This window comes from Spermophilus citellus (assembly GCF_964194105.1).
Source record: "Spermophilus citellus genome assembly, chromosome: X".
Classification (NCBI taxonomy): domain Eukaryota; kingdom Metazoa; phylum Chordata; class Mammalia; order Rodentia; family Sciuridae; genus Spermophilus; species Spermophilus citellus.
In genome coordinates, this window is record NC_138190.1 from 34,962,207 (window position 1) to 34,978,877 (window position 16,671).

The 16,671-nt window shown below is 39.6% G+C and overlaps 2 protein-coding genes across 10 annotated transcripts in view; one reads left to right on the forward strand and one right to left on the reverse strand.

The window, feature by feature from the left end:
* NYX (nyctalopin) overlaps positions 1–16,671 on the forward strand; it is a gene marked incomplete at its 5' end in the record, with an annotated part of 73,881 nt that overhangs the window by 50,683 nt on the left and 6,527 nt on the right. The gene's annotated exons all lie outside the window — the stretch shown is intronic.
* CASK (calcium/calmodulin dependent serine protein kinase) overlaps positions 1–16,671 on the reverse strand; it is a 385,036-nt gene that overhangs the window by 6,578 nt on the left and 361,787 nt on the right. For 5 of the 9 annotated variants that reach the window (XM_081276354.1, XM_081276350.1, XM_081276352.1 and 2 more), the window contains 5 exons: positions 10,771–10,851; positions 10,581–10,661; positions 7,813–8,015; positions 6,298–6,417; positions 654–737 (listed from right to left, as the gene is read on the reverse strand). In XM_081276354.1, coding sequence (XP_081132480.1) covers positions 654–737; positions 6,298–6,417; positions 7,813–8,015; positions 10,581–10,661; positions 10,771–10,851 — 569 coding nt within the window. The remainder of the gene's footprint in view (positions 1–653; positions 738–6,297; positions 6,418–7,812; positions 8,016–10,580; positions 10,662–10,770; positions 10,852–16,671) is intronic. The other 4 variants (XM_081276357.1, XM_081276356.1, XM_081276355.1 and 1 more) reach the window with 1 other exon arrangement.

Sequence of the window (16,671 nt, forward strand, 5' to 3'; positions counted from 1 at the left end):
TGACAAGAGCTCTTTTCTTTTTGTTTCCAGTGCTGGGGATGAAACCCAGGGCCTCTTGCATGGATAGATTAGTGCTCTCCCACTAAACCATATCACCAGCTGAACAAAGCTCTTTTCTAAGTTTGATGGTCTCTAGGGGCCTCTGTAGCCCAGCTAAGGTCATGGATTCCTTACAGCTTTCTTTAGGTAGAGCAATGTTTGATCCAGAGCTGGCCCTGGGGGCTCCTGCTGTCTTGGCATCATCGAATCTAGACAGAGTGACTGGCAGTCCTAGAGATGCCTGGGAAAACTCCATCTTGGGGGACTGATGGGGTTTATCCTTGGACTTTAGAAGTGACTTATTGAGAAAGCCATAGACTGACCATTCTTTTCCACATCCTGTTTCACCAGAGCAGACGTTTGCTGCCAATGAAGCAATGTGCTTTCCAACTGTGCTGTAGACTAAGGCTGGAATTTGTTTCAAGATTCTGATCTCTGAAGTTCACACTGTTGGTGTTACCTCATTCCAAATACTGACTGCCCAGCATCAACAATAAATCAGAGTTTCATTTAGTTGTCTTCATGGAATAGGGCTTTGGTTTTGAGTGCATAACACATGTGGATCCTTACAATGGGGGCATGCTTATTTGGGGGAAAAGTAGATTCATTCTTACCTCATTTAAACCTGGAGTGATAGTTGGAGCGGCAATAAAGACAACAAAAGGAGCAAACTCTGCAGTTCTCAGGACCTTCAGTGCCTGGGTAAAAACAAAACAACAACAACAACAAAAAGAGACTTAAATGAAGATATAAGTAATGCCACTTTCAAATGAGTCTATGAAGAATTTACGTAACTGAAAAATTCAAGCCCTTGGTTCAATTTTTTGGCAAGGTATTAAATGTACCAATTTCATAAATCAGGTTATTTTACTTCATATCTTCTAAAGGATGAATGATAGTTGTCAGGAAACAAAAGCTGACAAACTGGACATTTTTCTTATGAATCTCATGAGTCAATTGGCTTTATTTCTCTTCGCAAAAGTTAACATGAACTATGTTGGTTAATGTTCATTAAAACCTGGTTATTAGCTGGAGCTTGAATTTTAATTGATGGTCTATGCATCTGGGGGTAATGGGCCTTCAGATTGGCTTCACACCAATCCAGAGCCCACTTTGTTACATATGAAACTGCAAATTGCTAACCACTGATAGCAAATCCTGGCCACTATGATTGTGTGGGCTACATTCATGCTTACATAAGGCCTTCTGTGTTGCCCTGGTGAAAGGATCCAATAGGGTTTGTGAGACAGGGGGACCCTGCCCAGGGCTGGAGTCATAAAGCCCCAGGCTTTTTTTGTTTTAGCCCTGCCACTAAAGACAATGTGTGGCTGTGGGCAATGTGTTGACCCATGAGAAAATGTGGCACTCAAGGGAGAAGGAACTCTGGGATCCCCTTCAGTTCCCTTCCAAAGCATCCCAAACCTCTAATTGCAAAAGTTGCTAGTTTGCATAGATGAATTGCAAAGTTGCAATCGGGTGCAATGGGAGTTGATTCTGCTGTGGGATCACTGCTTTAGCTCCTCCCCTGGGAGGATGCTTTTGGAGGTTTATAAAGGCCCCTCCAAGGACAAAACCTAGTGTACCCATCCAGGAACCCAATCCACAAGTTAACTCATATGCATCAGGGGTAAATATCTTGCTGTTCTTTATCCGAGAATTTAACATATCAATTTTGTTAGCTACATATTTTTATTTTTAAAATTATTATTAAATTCTTTTTTTACGGTGCTGGAGATCGAACCCAGGGCCTCCCACATATCTTGCTTTTTAAATGGTCTCTAAAGATGTGTGCTTTCCCTTATTCCTGTCACTCCATCTTTTGCCTGGTTCACTGTCATCACAATAGACTGGTTCTCTGTTTCCAGTTTTGCTGTTCTTCAACTATATTCCACTCTGCTACTAAAATGGTTTTTCTGAAATGCCAATCCCATTGTTCCATGCTTGAAACCCTTCAACAGCTCCCTTTTGGCCATAGGATTAAAAAAAAAAAGTATACTCCTTAGCATGAAGATCAAATCCTTCCCTCACCAACTGGCCCATGCTTTAACCTCTTTGGCTTTCCTCTGCCCTCTCCTCAGAGGACTGGCCATACTAAGCTGCTTTGAGTTCTAGAGTCAGACTCTGGCTTCCTGGTGCCTTTACTTACAACTCCCTTTGATTGGATCTCCCATCCACCTTCCCCCTTCTTCACTCTCCTCTTTGCTTGACTGAGTAATCCCTTCAGAACTCAGTCCCAATGTTCTTTTCTCTGGAAAGTTCTTTGTGAGCCCTGAGCCACTCCTCTGTGCTCTTAAAGCACCCACCACACTGGAAATATTAAGCTCTTGGGGACCTTGAGGGCAGGGACATGTCCTGTTCAACTGTTTCTTTCATGTCCAATATGACACCTGTCATAAACTGCCTTTAGGATCCAATTAAAAGGTCAAAACAAAAAATCTAATTTGTACTTGATTTCTCTTATCTTTTGAGGCAGGCTTGACCAGAGAGCATGCTGCTACATGTATGTAAGAGACAAATTTGATATGAAAAATTCTGACTTTCTCTTTGACTGTTAACCCCACTTACACTGGGATACTACTTCTGAATTTTGGTCACATAATATCTACTGGTGGGTTAAGGGAAACTGGCATACTCTTATTTGTCCATTAGAGTTCTTTAATTTTTAAAGTCACAGGTTCAGAGTCCCCTCTAAGAAAGCTCTTCAAAACTTGCACATGTTCACTTTTAAAAGAGGTAACTGGCAATTTCTTTGCTGATCTTTTGTGACCAAAGACTTTAGCAAGGAACAGTCATCATGAAAAAGCCATATGGAGCCAAACAGGAACCTTCTCTTAGAAATGTCCTTTTTGTCAATGTTATCTTGGGCCTCTCCTCCTTCTTTCCTGTACTCCTGCATCAGATGAATACAGGCTCAACTGGAGCAGAAGGTTTTCTTATGACACACACATACTCGCACATAGCCGGCCTTTGAGCAACTGGGATGGGGGAAACATCCTATTTGCTATATCCATAAACACATGAGGGTCATTCTGCATTTACTGTATGAAACCATCAATGAAGGTTATGTTCATCATATTGCCACGAGCCTTTTGTGTCAAGAATGTTTGGAATCTTGATTCCAAAAATAAATAAATAAATAAATGTGTGTGTGTGTGTGTGTGTGTGTGTGTGTTTTGCCCTGGTTGCCAGGAAGTTCAGAGCCAAATTGAATGTTTATCACAGTAATTACAGTAGCTCCTGTGGTTCGCATATTTTCTTTCTCCTCTTTTTCATGGCTTTGATTTTCTATTTCTGTCCTATATTATTATATTTTCCAAAATTCTGAGGTGGCTCAAGTCCTGACTGTGATGTTCTTGTCTAGTGCACATGATATCTTTAGCAGAGTCACCACACATTTCTTTGTTCCTGAAGGTCTCTGTCCCCATTCCATGCTCTATTTCTGTGTTTCAAGTGGGCAATATTTTGGATGCAGTTTCAGTCTGGATGAGGTTCAGAGTCACTTGAGGAACAGGAAATGGAACTCCTCACAAGGATTCTCCTCCCTCAGGCAGTTAATAGCTCACTTAAAGACAAACTCTAAACCTTCTTCAGCTCTGACTCATGAGGAGACACAGTCTCTCCCTCTGGGATTCAGAGAGAGAGAGAGAGCGAGAGAGAGATAGGAAACATGCGCACACATGCTCTAGAAAGATCACTGAGAACACTGTATTCAAATAGTCAAAGTAATGTTAATTTAACAGTTACTTCTTTAGTTCTCTTTTGTGGAGTAAATTGATTTTATGTTCATCTATGTGTGGCTAAGAATTAATTTCAGGTTACCATCTTCAAGGACTACAAAGTCATTTGACCCAAGTATGATGCAGATAGCTATAAGACTAATTGGGTTTGGAAAGTTAAAAAGTATACAAGGGCAAGTGGACAAATAATTTTCTACAAAAATCTAAGGAAGGGCACAGTGACCTCAGAGAGGAAAGCAATTGAACAAAATGGCCTCTGGTTCAGAACCTAGTTGCCAGGATGTTCAGAGCCAAATCTGTTTATCACAGTAACTGTAGTAGTTCCTGTGGTTCTCATATTGGCTTCCTCTTCTTTTTCATGGCTTTGATTTTCTATTTCTGTATTGTGATTTTCTATTTCCTATATTTTTGTATTTTCTAATTATTATAATTATGTATTTTCCAATTATTGTATTTATTATATTTAAATCATTCTATTTTCTAATTACTGTATTTTTAAAATTTCTATCCTATCTTATTATATTTCCAAAATTTTAAGATGCCTCCAAACCCAGCTATGATGTTTTGTGTATAAGGTCTTATATCTTTGGCAAAGTCACCATGCATTTCCTTGTTCCTGAAAGTCCCTGTCTCCATACCTTATTTATTTATTTATGTATGCCATACTAGGGACTGAACCCTGGGCCTTGTGCATGCGAGGCAAGTACTTTTCCACGGAGCTACATCCTCAGCTCCTAGAAGCTTCCTCTTGACAACAACCTTTCCCTCTGTAGGCAAAAGCAAAAGCCCAAATATTCTGCTACTGTTAACTTTTAACACTCTAAACAGATAAATCAGAGTAAGGTTAAATTCTAAAACCATTGCATTAAGCTTTCATCACACACTGGAGAGATTACAGTTTCAGCTTTAGGGACAGAGATTACTGAGTCCTAACTTTATTTTCATAAGAAAGAAATCTTATATTTTTTTCCTCAGGTTTTATTGCCTTCTACATTTTTCTAAATGTTTTAAAAACATTTGGTGGACCATCCTGAAGATTCCTAGGGAGGAGGTTGGGATTTATTACACACAAAACAAAATCAATAACAGTTTAAGTTCAAACCACTTTCAATCTGCTATAAACCTTGGTTCGAGTTACTTTTACATTAAGCCTCAGTTTCTTCCATTATGGAAATAGACACTGATTTCTATTTCATAGGATTCCAAAGATTAGGTAAGGAGTAATAATGCTTAATGAAATATAAAACATTATAACAATACAATCTATTATTTTAAAAGAAGCCAGGTTACTACTTTTTGTAGCTCAATGTCTTTACCATTGTTGTCTAGGTTTAGAGTTGGACCACAACATTTAATCATATAGTACTATTACACATGTGTTCCATTTGGCTTTAGTTGTCTAAAATAAATTAAGATGGCCCCAAAGCATCAGACCTGCACTCAATGAGCTGGACACTAGCATTAGGTGGTCTTTCTATGGCCCATATGTGGTAGAAATGGCCTCAGCTGTTGTGGATGTGAGATTTTTAAAAAAATGCCACAATTTACTTTCCCTGTTAAGGACAGTTTCTGATGTACATGGAGGAAGGAATTTCATCCTCACCAGTTTGTCTTCTTAATTATATTTTTAGCTTCTGGCACAGTGCTTGGCATATATGGGCTTGATAGAAGTTTGTTAAATCAAACTGTGAGATACAGTAGTGGGGTTAATCTAACAAGCTAGGGCAGGAAAGGGGCTAGGAGAAAAATGTCATAAGGTCCCAAGGGGAAAGTCTCCCTGAAGCATCAAGGCTCTGTCTGAATGTAGGTTATTCATGGCCAGTGGCATCCCCAAAGCAGGATAAGGACCCTTCCCAGACCTAAGGAGAGTAGGCTGAGGGCAGAGAGGCCTGAGGGTGAAGTCCCGTTGGTGCAGACTCTGCGGGCACCCCATGGTGTACACATGGTCTCAAGTGTGAGACCTGGGCTGAGAATGAGTCTAGACTGGGCAGAAGAGCCTGGGACCAGAGTGGTCAACCAGCCCAATGAGAGGAGCAGGCCCTGGGGCTGCTGGCCCAAAGAGGCTCAGGCAAAGACCAGGATGCCCATGGCCTGCCTTCAGGGGTCAGTGGACTTGAGAGATCACAGTTCTGATAGGTGGGGACACAGGAAGCAGGAGAGGAGAGTGCAGGTGAGCCCATCCAGCAGTCAGGGAGCAGGGGGACAGTGTGCTCAGCTGGGGCAAGGAGGTGCTCCAGGGCCAAGTGCAATGGGTTAAAGGAACTGCTGTGGATGTCCTGATGAGGCCGAGAGAAGGGTCTCCCACTCAGCAGTGCAGAGCAATGCATGGCTGTGCAAGGACCAAGGGACAGGGAGAGCTGGACACTATGGGTGGAGCAGCAGCGGCAGCAGCGGTGGTGGCGGCGATGACAGCAGCGGCAGCAGCAGCAGGTAAGGCAGAAAGCCCTTGAAAGTGGACTTAGGTAATGCAGAGGGGGTCTGAGGAGCCCTGCAGCCAGCATACTGCTAGAGACATTACTACCAGCAGAAAACGACGTTCAGGTGAAGACCAGTGTGGAACCCAAGGAGAGGATGTCGAAGACCAGGACCAGGATTGAGACCTTGCCTCTAGCCACCCCTGGCCAGAAGATTTTTCCAATCCCTAGTAAGGAGGGATTAGTAGTTAAACAAAAATCAATCTGCGTTACACATCATCATATTTAGTTCTATATAGGTCCAAGTTAATTGTCAAGTCAACTACAGTGTCTGCACTATTGTTGCTCTCCTCCCTAGCCCCCGAACCAGATCCTTTCATGGTTTCCAAAGTTCCAAGTTCAAGAACCCCATCAAGTGCTATCAAATGGAAACAGATGAACCCAATGGCCGCAAGTTAGGATCTTGGTGTCCAGAAACTGAGCAGTCAGGTCCCAGGTCACACAGATCCTGCTGTGCAGTTTCTGTCCTCACTTTGGGGATGGCTGGGGGACCAAGTCTTATGCTGTGACCCTTGAACAGGGATTTGCCCTGCCTAGGATGGCCATCCAAGCCTCCTGATGAAATACAAGGGAAGCCTACTACAGGGGAGCTGACCCTTCATTTTGGTGGTTAGTGGACTGATTCTAGGTGATAAGGGATTTAGGGTACAGAATGGCCTTTAAAATGGCAGACCTGGGAGTCACAAGGGAACCCACAGCCTTTCCTGTAACCTCCCCTAATATCTATAATTCCCAAATCCTTCCTTCTGTGCTTCAAGTCCATTTCTGCTTGGATTATACTCAGACATGAAAAAATAGCTTGTCAGCATTTTTTTAGGTGCTGAAGATGGAACCCAGGGCCTCACACATGCTAAACCCACACTCTCACCCTACCACTAAGCGACACCCTCATCCCCTTTGATGTCAAGTCTTTTCTTTCAAGTTTCCTAATTCCAATTGCTTTTTGCAAAAAACATATTTACAAATCATTTAATCATCTCCACATCCAACTTCCCTCTGAGTCCTCTCCAAGTTGTCTATATCTGACCTAGTTTTAGCTCAGGGTCAGGCAGCATCCTCTTGTGAGGAGACTGGAGAGGCAGAGAACCACCCCAGCTCTCCATCCCTGCTCCATCTTGACATCTGGCATCTGGGGTCACTCATGCTTGTTTTCAGAAAGCTAGCACTGTGTTTCATAACCAGGCCCCAGGATCAGTTTCTTGCTGGTGATTAACATAAGATGCTGGCGGGTGCTCTGATGGTTCAGCGTAGCTGTACCAAGGCTGTTGTGATAACAAAGTACCAGAGTTTCACCCTGAGGTCAAATGATAGTAGAATTTCTGTAGAAGTTCTAAGTATAACAAATCTCATTGGAGAATAATCTGCTTCCTAAATACATGCCCAGTGATCGGCCAGTCTGCATTCTAGACTGTTAACCCATAAAATCTTGATTATTGACACTTTCCTGAAGCTTATGAGATTATTATGCAACCCATGAATCTCAGATGGCATCTTTTGATTTCAGAATCTGAACTTATCAGCATGCAGGCAGGATGGAGGGGTTCAGGGTGGCTGGGCCTTACCTGAGGCTCCACATCCAGAATTGCAATCAGCCCCTGCTCGTGGATCTTACGAATGGTCTCCAGTTTTGTCCCATACATTGCGTCCTCGTGGCTGCCATACTCCAAGTATTCATTGTTTGAGATGTCTTGCATCATTTGGTCATGAGATACAAAGTAATAATTCTTTCCATTTTCTTCATCTTTCTTTGGAGGTCTGGTTGTATCTGCAAAGTCCCATGTCACGAGAGGTTTAAAGGCTGAGCTGATCAACTTATGTTCCTAATGGGCCCACCCAGACTACTACTACTCTTTTTAAAAGTTGTGGCTTCTTTAGGGTATGTCCCACATACCCTGTTCCCATCCCAGTAGCTAGAAGCAAACTCTAGAAACCATTTTTATATGTGTATAACTGTGCCATTTAGTTATTTGGTTTAGGGAATACTTCAGTATTTACAGATATATTTCACTCCTTCATGGACCACCACAGGAAAAAGATATGAAATGATCCAAGATTAACTCACTCACTATATATATGTCTCAGTGTATTTGGGCCTTAAGCAGGAGGAAGAAAGAAGATTTAAAAAAGGAAATACCAAATATGGTTATTTAAATTCAAACAAATTATAAATAAAAATTTAGTTCCTCAGTTTTACATGCCATGATTCCAAGGTTTAACTGGCACAGGAGGTTAATGGCTGCTGTGCTGGACAATACAGAGATTGAATACTATCATTATCATGGACAGTTAGTGAGGTGTAATCATAATTATCATATAAAGACCTAAATTAGGAGGTGGCAAACTGGCTCATGGGCCCAAAATGGTCTGCAGTCTTCAGGTTTTACTGGGACACAGCCATGCATGTTTGTTCACATTTTTGTCTATGGCTCTTTTTATGCTGCCACGGCAGAGCTGAGTAGTTGTGACACAGACTGTGTGGCCTTCAAAGTCTCAAATGTTGACTACCTGGTCCTTTACAGAAAAGATTTGCCAAAGTCTGACCTAAGTGGGTATATACTAAAGTCTAAACCAATATGCAAAACTCGCTTCAGGAAATGTTTTTCTAGATGAGCAAGGAATATTGATTTAAATCTTTTTCTCCCTTTCCTTCCTCTCTCCTACCTTTTTCCTTGCTTCCTACCCTCCTTAAGCAAAGACAAATTTATACTACTCTTTGCTGGCACATGGGCTCAAGCCAGTGGGGAATTTCTTCTTTCCCTTAGAAGTGCCAAGTGTCATGAACTTCAAACTGTGGACAATCAGAGAGGAATCCTTTCTCTAGCCACATCAAAAGCTCAAGAAGTGGCATAATATATTGATGATATACTATCTTCAAATGATAACTATCTTCAGTTATCTCAGTAGTTAAATGTATGCTGTATACATTTTATTTATTTTTTCCAGATTTTTTTTATTGGTGCATTATCATTACATGGGGTCAAATATTTCAGAGATTAGACATGATTGACATCAGCAAAAGTAAGGTTTAAAGTCCAGCTAGCTAATTGGCCATTTAATAACATGGAAGTTCAATTGTTATGTGCTCAAGAACAAACCAAATGTTAGCCAAGCTTGTTGTCCTCAAGATCTAGATATAAGAAGGATTAAAAGAACATTCCAAAGTATTTGATCAGAAAACCCCAGTAGCACCAATTGCAACGATACTTGATAAACTTGTCTTGGGTAAATCAGAGCCATCTTGTGAAGCCTCCTGGCTCACTCAGGTATATAGACTGAGTAAGTGGTGTGGACTGTGTGCTTCAGGATGGCATCCCAGGGCCCTGCAGGAAGGAGCCAGTCAGGACATTTTCTCCAGTTGCTCTTACAAATCATTCTCCTTAAGCTCTTCCCACCCTGAACAAAGCTGTAACTGCTAGAAAGCTTAAGGGATTAAAATTTGAAACTTTAGAATACAGATGATAATAAGATGGCTGCTACTTATCCACCATCTGCTAAGTGCTTCATACACATGTTCTCAAATCTTCTTTACAACCCTGGGATTATTTTATTTTATAGTTCACATAATGAAGAGGGCAAAAGGTTAAGAATAAAATATAGGAAGGTAAGGGGGATATTAGAAATCTTAAAATTTTCAAATTCTTTATAGTAAACAATTGATAGCACATTGACTGGGTTTTTAAACTGATAAGAAGACAGGCGTGTTGGTGCACACGTGTAATTTCATAGCTTCTTGGGAGGTTGAGGCAGGAGTGAATCACAAGTTCATGGCCAGCCTCAGCAATTTAGTGAGGCCCTAGGCATCTTAGATGCTGTCTCAAAATAAAAAATAAAAATGGCTGGGAATGCAGCTCAATGGCAAAGCACCCCTGGGTTCAATCCCCAGTGAGAGAGAGAGAGAGAGAGAGAGAGAGAGAGAGAGAGAGAGACACTGTTGTATTATGGAAAAGTATATAACTATTAAAACTTATTTTTCTGAAGAATAACTAATCTAGGCAATGTTTCAGGCATACTGTTGGAAAAATTAAATTATAAACAGAATGAATGAACTTAATGTTATTTAAAATCCCACAAACATAACACACACACACACAATACATATATTCATACTAAAAGAAGCCTAGGAGGGTATACAACAAAATATTTATAGAACTTATTATTGGGAGAGTGAAGTTGGGATTATTAACTCATTTTCTTCTTTGTCCTCTTTTGGGTTTTTACAAATTTCCTACAACGAACAGCTATTACTTATATAATCAGAAAAAATATGTAAATTACCATGTTGAAAATTAATAAGAAAAACATAATTAAAAGATATTGAGATGTTGCTTACGTGGAATAGGGTATGCAAACCGGTCCGGGTGCTTTGTGATGAGGGTGTTTTTTATGTGTCTTCTCCCAACACCATGTGCACCTATGGCATTTTTTGGAAAAAAAAAAAGTTAAAATTGACAACTGTTAATAATATTTACAAAATGTTTTTAAGGTGAGAATAAGTAAGACACTTTTATAGCCAAACTTACCTAATAAGACTAGTGTTTTCCTTTTGAATGCTGGCAGTTTTACTACTTCTTCATATGTGACAAGATCTAATTGATCAAACACTAAAATGCAAAGATTTAGAAGAAAGGTCAATTTATGGAATGAATATTTCAAGTACGTAAATTGTAATTTTACTGGCAAAAACCAAGTTACATTAAAAGTGTCTTAAAATATGAATTCAATTTATGGTATATGCTTTACATGTGATTGAAGTTGTATAGCATTTAGGAGAGAAATTTTCATTTTAAGCCCATGAAAATGCACTTTAGAAACAGGGGCAAAGATATGTTGAGTACATGCATAAAAGTCCAATTCGAAAGGATACTGCATATTTTTTCCCATGCAGTATCTAGCAAATCATATGAATTCATTCAAAATCACATGCTGTTCATATTTTTACAATTTAAGAAATCAGCAATACTAAAAAGAAAAAGTCTATGGACAGTGACCAACATGAACAGAGCATGAATGCAGCTAAAGTTAACCAAGAGAGGGGCCAGCTAGATCATTTCTAGAGAGAAATGGATGAGAAATGCACGGCCATTGGTCTTGAACTTCATCATGGTTCTTTCTTTCAAATTGATGAAGGTGGCATGCTAGATTCTTTCAAAGTCAAGTTCTGTAATTATCGTCACAAGCTTTTAAATGAGCATCTTGCAAGTTCTATTGTAACCCAGATATCCATTCGATGGAAAATCTCAGGTACGTAAGTAGGAGAACATGCTTTCCTGGCCCTGAAACCATGTCACTCATCACCTTGGGCAGTTGTGTGTGATAATCAGGATGGACAGGATGGCAAGAATAGTAAAGGAGAATCTGAACTCAGAAACTTTTGCAAAAGGAGAGTTCTCTGATTATTACAGACCAAGAAGAAATAGTTTAAAAATATTTCTCTGACACCTGCCTGTTAACAACACAAGAAGGATTTTAAGCAACATGTGAAAGTGTTCTGAGCAAATGACCATTCCTGTTGAAGTTCAACATGGTCAGTTTCTCACACAAATTTGAAAATTCTCACAAGAAGACTAAAATCATCTGTCTGTTTCCTGCAGTTTTTTTTTACATGGTCATACCCAAATATTGTCAGGTACGCACTAAATCTTCCTCTTAAAAGAATAATGAATTAGCCCTGGATTTTATTTATTATTATTATTATTTTTGGTATTGATTGAACCCAGGGGCGCTTTATCACTGAGCCATATCCCCAGCCCTTTTAATTTTGAAACAGGGTCTTGTTAAGTTGCTTAGGGCCTCTGTAAGTTGCCAAGGCTGGCTTTGAACTTATGATCCTTCTGCCTCTGTCTCCTGAGCCACTGGGGTTACAGGCATGTGCCACCATGCCCAGTTTCTAGCCCTGGATTTTAGAGGGGTTGAAGTAAATTTAATAAAATCGATTTCACATTGCCATAAAGGAATCTGGGATGCTTAGGTTCATCATTAAGAAGGTATCTGCTCCCTGAAACAATGTGGCTAAATGATTGTATCAGCTCAGTAGCAAAGAACCTCACAATGCAAAATAAGATACCCTGGAATGCAATAGATCAGAAACAAACAAATGAACAAAAAGCATGATTCTCAAAATATATATAAAAAGAAATATGTTAATAAAGCATTAGTGCATATTAATGGGTACTTGTGCATTTGTTTTTGTTCCATAACTGGATTTCATAAAGGTTGACTGCAAATCTTTAGAGCATATTCCCTAGCAGCAGCTAAAAACGACGACATGTTTTCTGTGTTTGAAATGGCACGCTCCCAAAATTAAAATGAACATGAGGCTCTCTGTGGCAGAGCTAGCTAGTAATGCTGCAGTGGTGATGGAGTGATGAGAGCTGCAAAATAAAAGCAGGAGTGCTTATGGCATCATTTTGTGTACCTATTGTCTGCTGAGTAATATTTCCATCAAGAAAAAGCATGCTTGTGGAACAAGTACATCAATTGGCTGATTTATTTATTTATTTAGGTACTGTGGATTGAGCCCAGGGACACTTAACCACTGAGCTACATCCCCAGCCCTTTTTATTTTTTATTTCGAGACAGGGTCTCACCTAAGTTGCTTAGGGCCTCGCTAAGTTGCTGAGGCTGGCCTTGAACTTGCAATCCTCCTGCCTCAGGCTCCCAAGCTGCTGGGACGACAGGCATGTGCCACCATGCCCAGCTGATATGTTTTAGTGTGTAAAAAGAATCAAGTCTCTCATGAAAGATCAAGATGATGATGACACAAGCATTCTGAATGGTAAACACATCCCCTCCCTCTACAGAGCCCTGACTCTGGTCCTACTGGATTAAGATGTCAGTTTTTAAAAACACGCAAGAATGTGTTAGATATCAACAATCAACACCACGAAATGAACAGATAGGTTAAACATCAGCATCTTAACCATGAACGAGTAACATGAAGGGGTTACTTTGCTCTAAATGAAATCATCACGTGGTCATAGGGTTGCAAAGCAATAAGAAAGGATATTGAAACATAAGAGATACAAGGAATATTAGGAGCGTACTTAAAGATTGAACTTTTAAAGGTTTTAAGTTGCTTGTTGATTGAAAAAAAAAATGAAACCACCAAAAACACAGAGGCATAGTCATTCAACAGGTTACTTACATGCACAGAGGCCATTGGGAGTGAGACAGCATGAAAAATGTACAGGGGTCATTGAAATATGGCTTTTCATATATTAGTAAAATAAAAGTATAATATGCACAAAATAAACTTTATCATGCAATATTCTAAACACAAGGCAAATCAGTCACATTAAGAAACAAACTCATTTTAATAAAAATTTAATCATATCCTTATATAAAAGCCAGTGGATTTCACATACTAGCATCTGGGGTTGAAATTTTACATGGGAATTTACAAGACACTCTTTTTAGAGAGTGTAGGTGTGGAAGTCTTTTGTTTTTCGTTTTGCACCTTCCTGTACTGTTTGTAATTTCTAATCGTGCGTGCCTATTACTATTATTATTAATTTTTGCCAGCTCTAGGGATGGAACCCTAGCACATGCTAGGAAAGTGCTCTACCACTGAGCTGCAGTGGTAATGGAGTGATGAGAGCTGCAAAATGAAAGCAGGAGTGCTTATGGCATCATTTTTTATACCTATTGTCTGCTGAGTAATATTTCCATCATCATCATTATTATTATTTTTAATACTTTCAGTATTAAAAATAATGCACTAGGGTGGCAAGGCCAGAGGCCACTATTTTGTCTTTAGAGTTCTATGTACTCAAGAAAACAAAAAGCATAAAAGTAAAGTACTTTTACTTTTAAAAGTAAACAGTAGTAATTTGTAACACTAAGCATAATTTAAACATGCTTATGAATGGTATTGTAGAGATGCTCTCAGTTCATATATATGTATATAATAGCACATTTTAGGATATTCAAATATCACTGGCTCAGGGATCTGTCACTTAAAAATGAATGAATGAGGGCTTTCTTCCTTCCTTCCTTCCTTTGTACTAGTGATTGAACCCAGGGACACTCTACCATTAAGCTATATCCTCGGCCCTTTTTAGTGCTTATTTTGCAACAGGGTCTCCCTAATTTGCTGAGGCTGGCCTTGAAGTTGTGATCTTTTTGCCTTAGCCTCCAGAGTTGCTGGGATTACAGGTGCAAGCTACTGTACTTGACGTGAAGACTTTGTAATTTTAAAAAGAGTTCACATTAGTAACTTGATCCAAAATTTACTTCTGGAAGTTTTAGGGGTGGGAATCTCAATGCCTCAAGAGTGCAATTCTAGCAGCACGACAGTGCTTTTTGCACTGAATGTATGTGGCTAAAAATCTTTACGTGTTGCAGAAAATGTATTTGCTATAAACACTACACATACCATAATCAAATTTTTTTTCCCAAGGATTCAGAAATACTTTCTGGCATAGTTTGCTTATATTTCTCTGATTTCCTGGTAGGTTACTCAACATTCCAGACACTTCTTTTTAAGTTTCTGGTAATTACTTTCCAGTTGAATCTTTTCCATAAAAAAAAGCTGTTAGCATTGAATCCTTGTCTCAGTTTGAAAAGCTGCAGATATCTTCAAAGACTATACAAATCTCCAGTTAAAAAAGGGCATTGCATACTGGTTGCATCAGGCCATGGAGTGTACACTCGAATGCCTGCAGTGGCCAGGAAACTAATGTGGTTAAATGAAATGGGCCAGACACAAAAACAGGGGATTGTGGGGTTGGTGGGTGCTGGAGAGTAAGTGTCCATCCAAAAGGGCCATTGACGGCCCAGAGTCCTTAAGAAAGGAAGTAGCTCACTGTTCTGCATTCCAAGGGAAGTCTAAATCCAGAGTTTTATATTGAATAATCTGACTTTCAAATGTGATAACTTATAAAATTGTTTTAAACACTGTGTGTGTGAGAGACAAAACTTATTTATGGGTTCAAGTTGACTAACAAATAGGCTGCCACTTTATGATGTGAGATGTAGGCCACACAGATGAGCAGAATTTGGCTTTAACTAAATAGTAGAATTTCCTAGTGACAGAAATGGAAATAATTCTGGTATTATTGTTTCCATAAGTTTTATCTACTGACAGTCTGAATCCTTTATTTTTACCACAAATATAAACAATTTCAAAATTTGATGATAAGGTTTGGCTCTTGCTGTCGATATATGATCAATTCTCAAACATGCGGATTATGAAACAAAACATACTGCTCTTATTTGCTAAGTACTACAGGAAGAACAAAGGGCATATTGTGTTTCATTCAATTTCTGAAAAAGCCAGAAAAATCCTCTGCAAATATAGTTTGATGTGTGCCCATGAGCCCATCTGGCTCGTTTTCAGTATGAAAGATTATGATATTTCCAATTTTTTGATGTTTCTATGTATCTGCCTTACTAATGGAGGTCAATAGTATTTGCTTCTCACTCTTTTAGGGCAATTCTGAATGTTAGGATGAAATTTCATTATGGCTAAAAGCAGAAGAGCTGATAAGATGCCCAAATTCCCTTCCTAACAATCTGATCTCTTGTAGAGTAATAGCAATCCCTCAGGAAATGGAAGAGTTGGTTGGTGAAGCAGAAGAAATCTAAAGAACTGGTAACAGAAAGAAACGCTAGGCTTTGTCAGGCAGAATAATCCAGAAAGTGCAGGAAAATAGCTGACCATTTCTCCTGACCAGAGAAACTGAAAGGAGAGCTTGACAGATTATTTTGCAGGTGAGAGAACCCTAACAATGATATTCTGACTAGAGAATCACAGATAAACCTAAACACAAAGAAACTCCCCCACCCCTTGGTCTACATTTTATTGGCACTTAAAGGTCAATTATCATTTCATATTAGAGGTGAAAGCAGTAATATGTCATAGTTTAGCAAAAAGCTTACACAGGTCTAGCTTCTGTGACACTCAGAGAGATTTCTCACACTGCTAGAGGACAGTAGATCACAATATAAGAACAAATGCTCTAAATGGCTCAGAAGGCAAAAAATAATCCCCCTTCCCGTGCTGATTTCTATGCCATTAGAGAAAAGTATTGTTTAAGGAGCTCTGCAAGAATCTTCTAAGGAGCTCAGACTTCTTTTCCCAAGAGGGTTCACATGCAGAGAAAAGTACTGACAGGCAGAACACTCACTTAAGCAAGGGATTGATTCCGCTTTGATGCTCAGAAGAGATCCTTAGTTAGGAAAACACTGAAGATAACAAATAAGTGGTTGAAGTAGGTCCCCATCCCCACTTGCCCTCGCTTTATCTTCATTTTGAGTTTCCAAGAACTTAGATAGGTCAATGGTTTGGGACAGATGTAAAGACAGAGGAAAAACCACTTCTGTTCTACCCATTAGGCTCCTGCCTTCTGTATCAAGGGTGAAATCTTTCAACCTTGACAGGCAATGATCTACCAGAGAGCCAAAACCTGCTGTGGGATAGA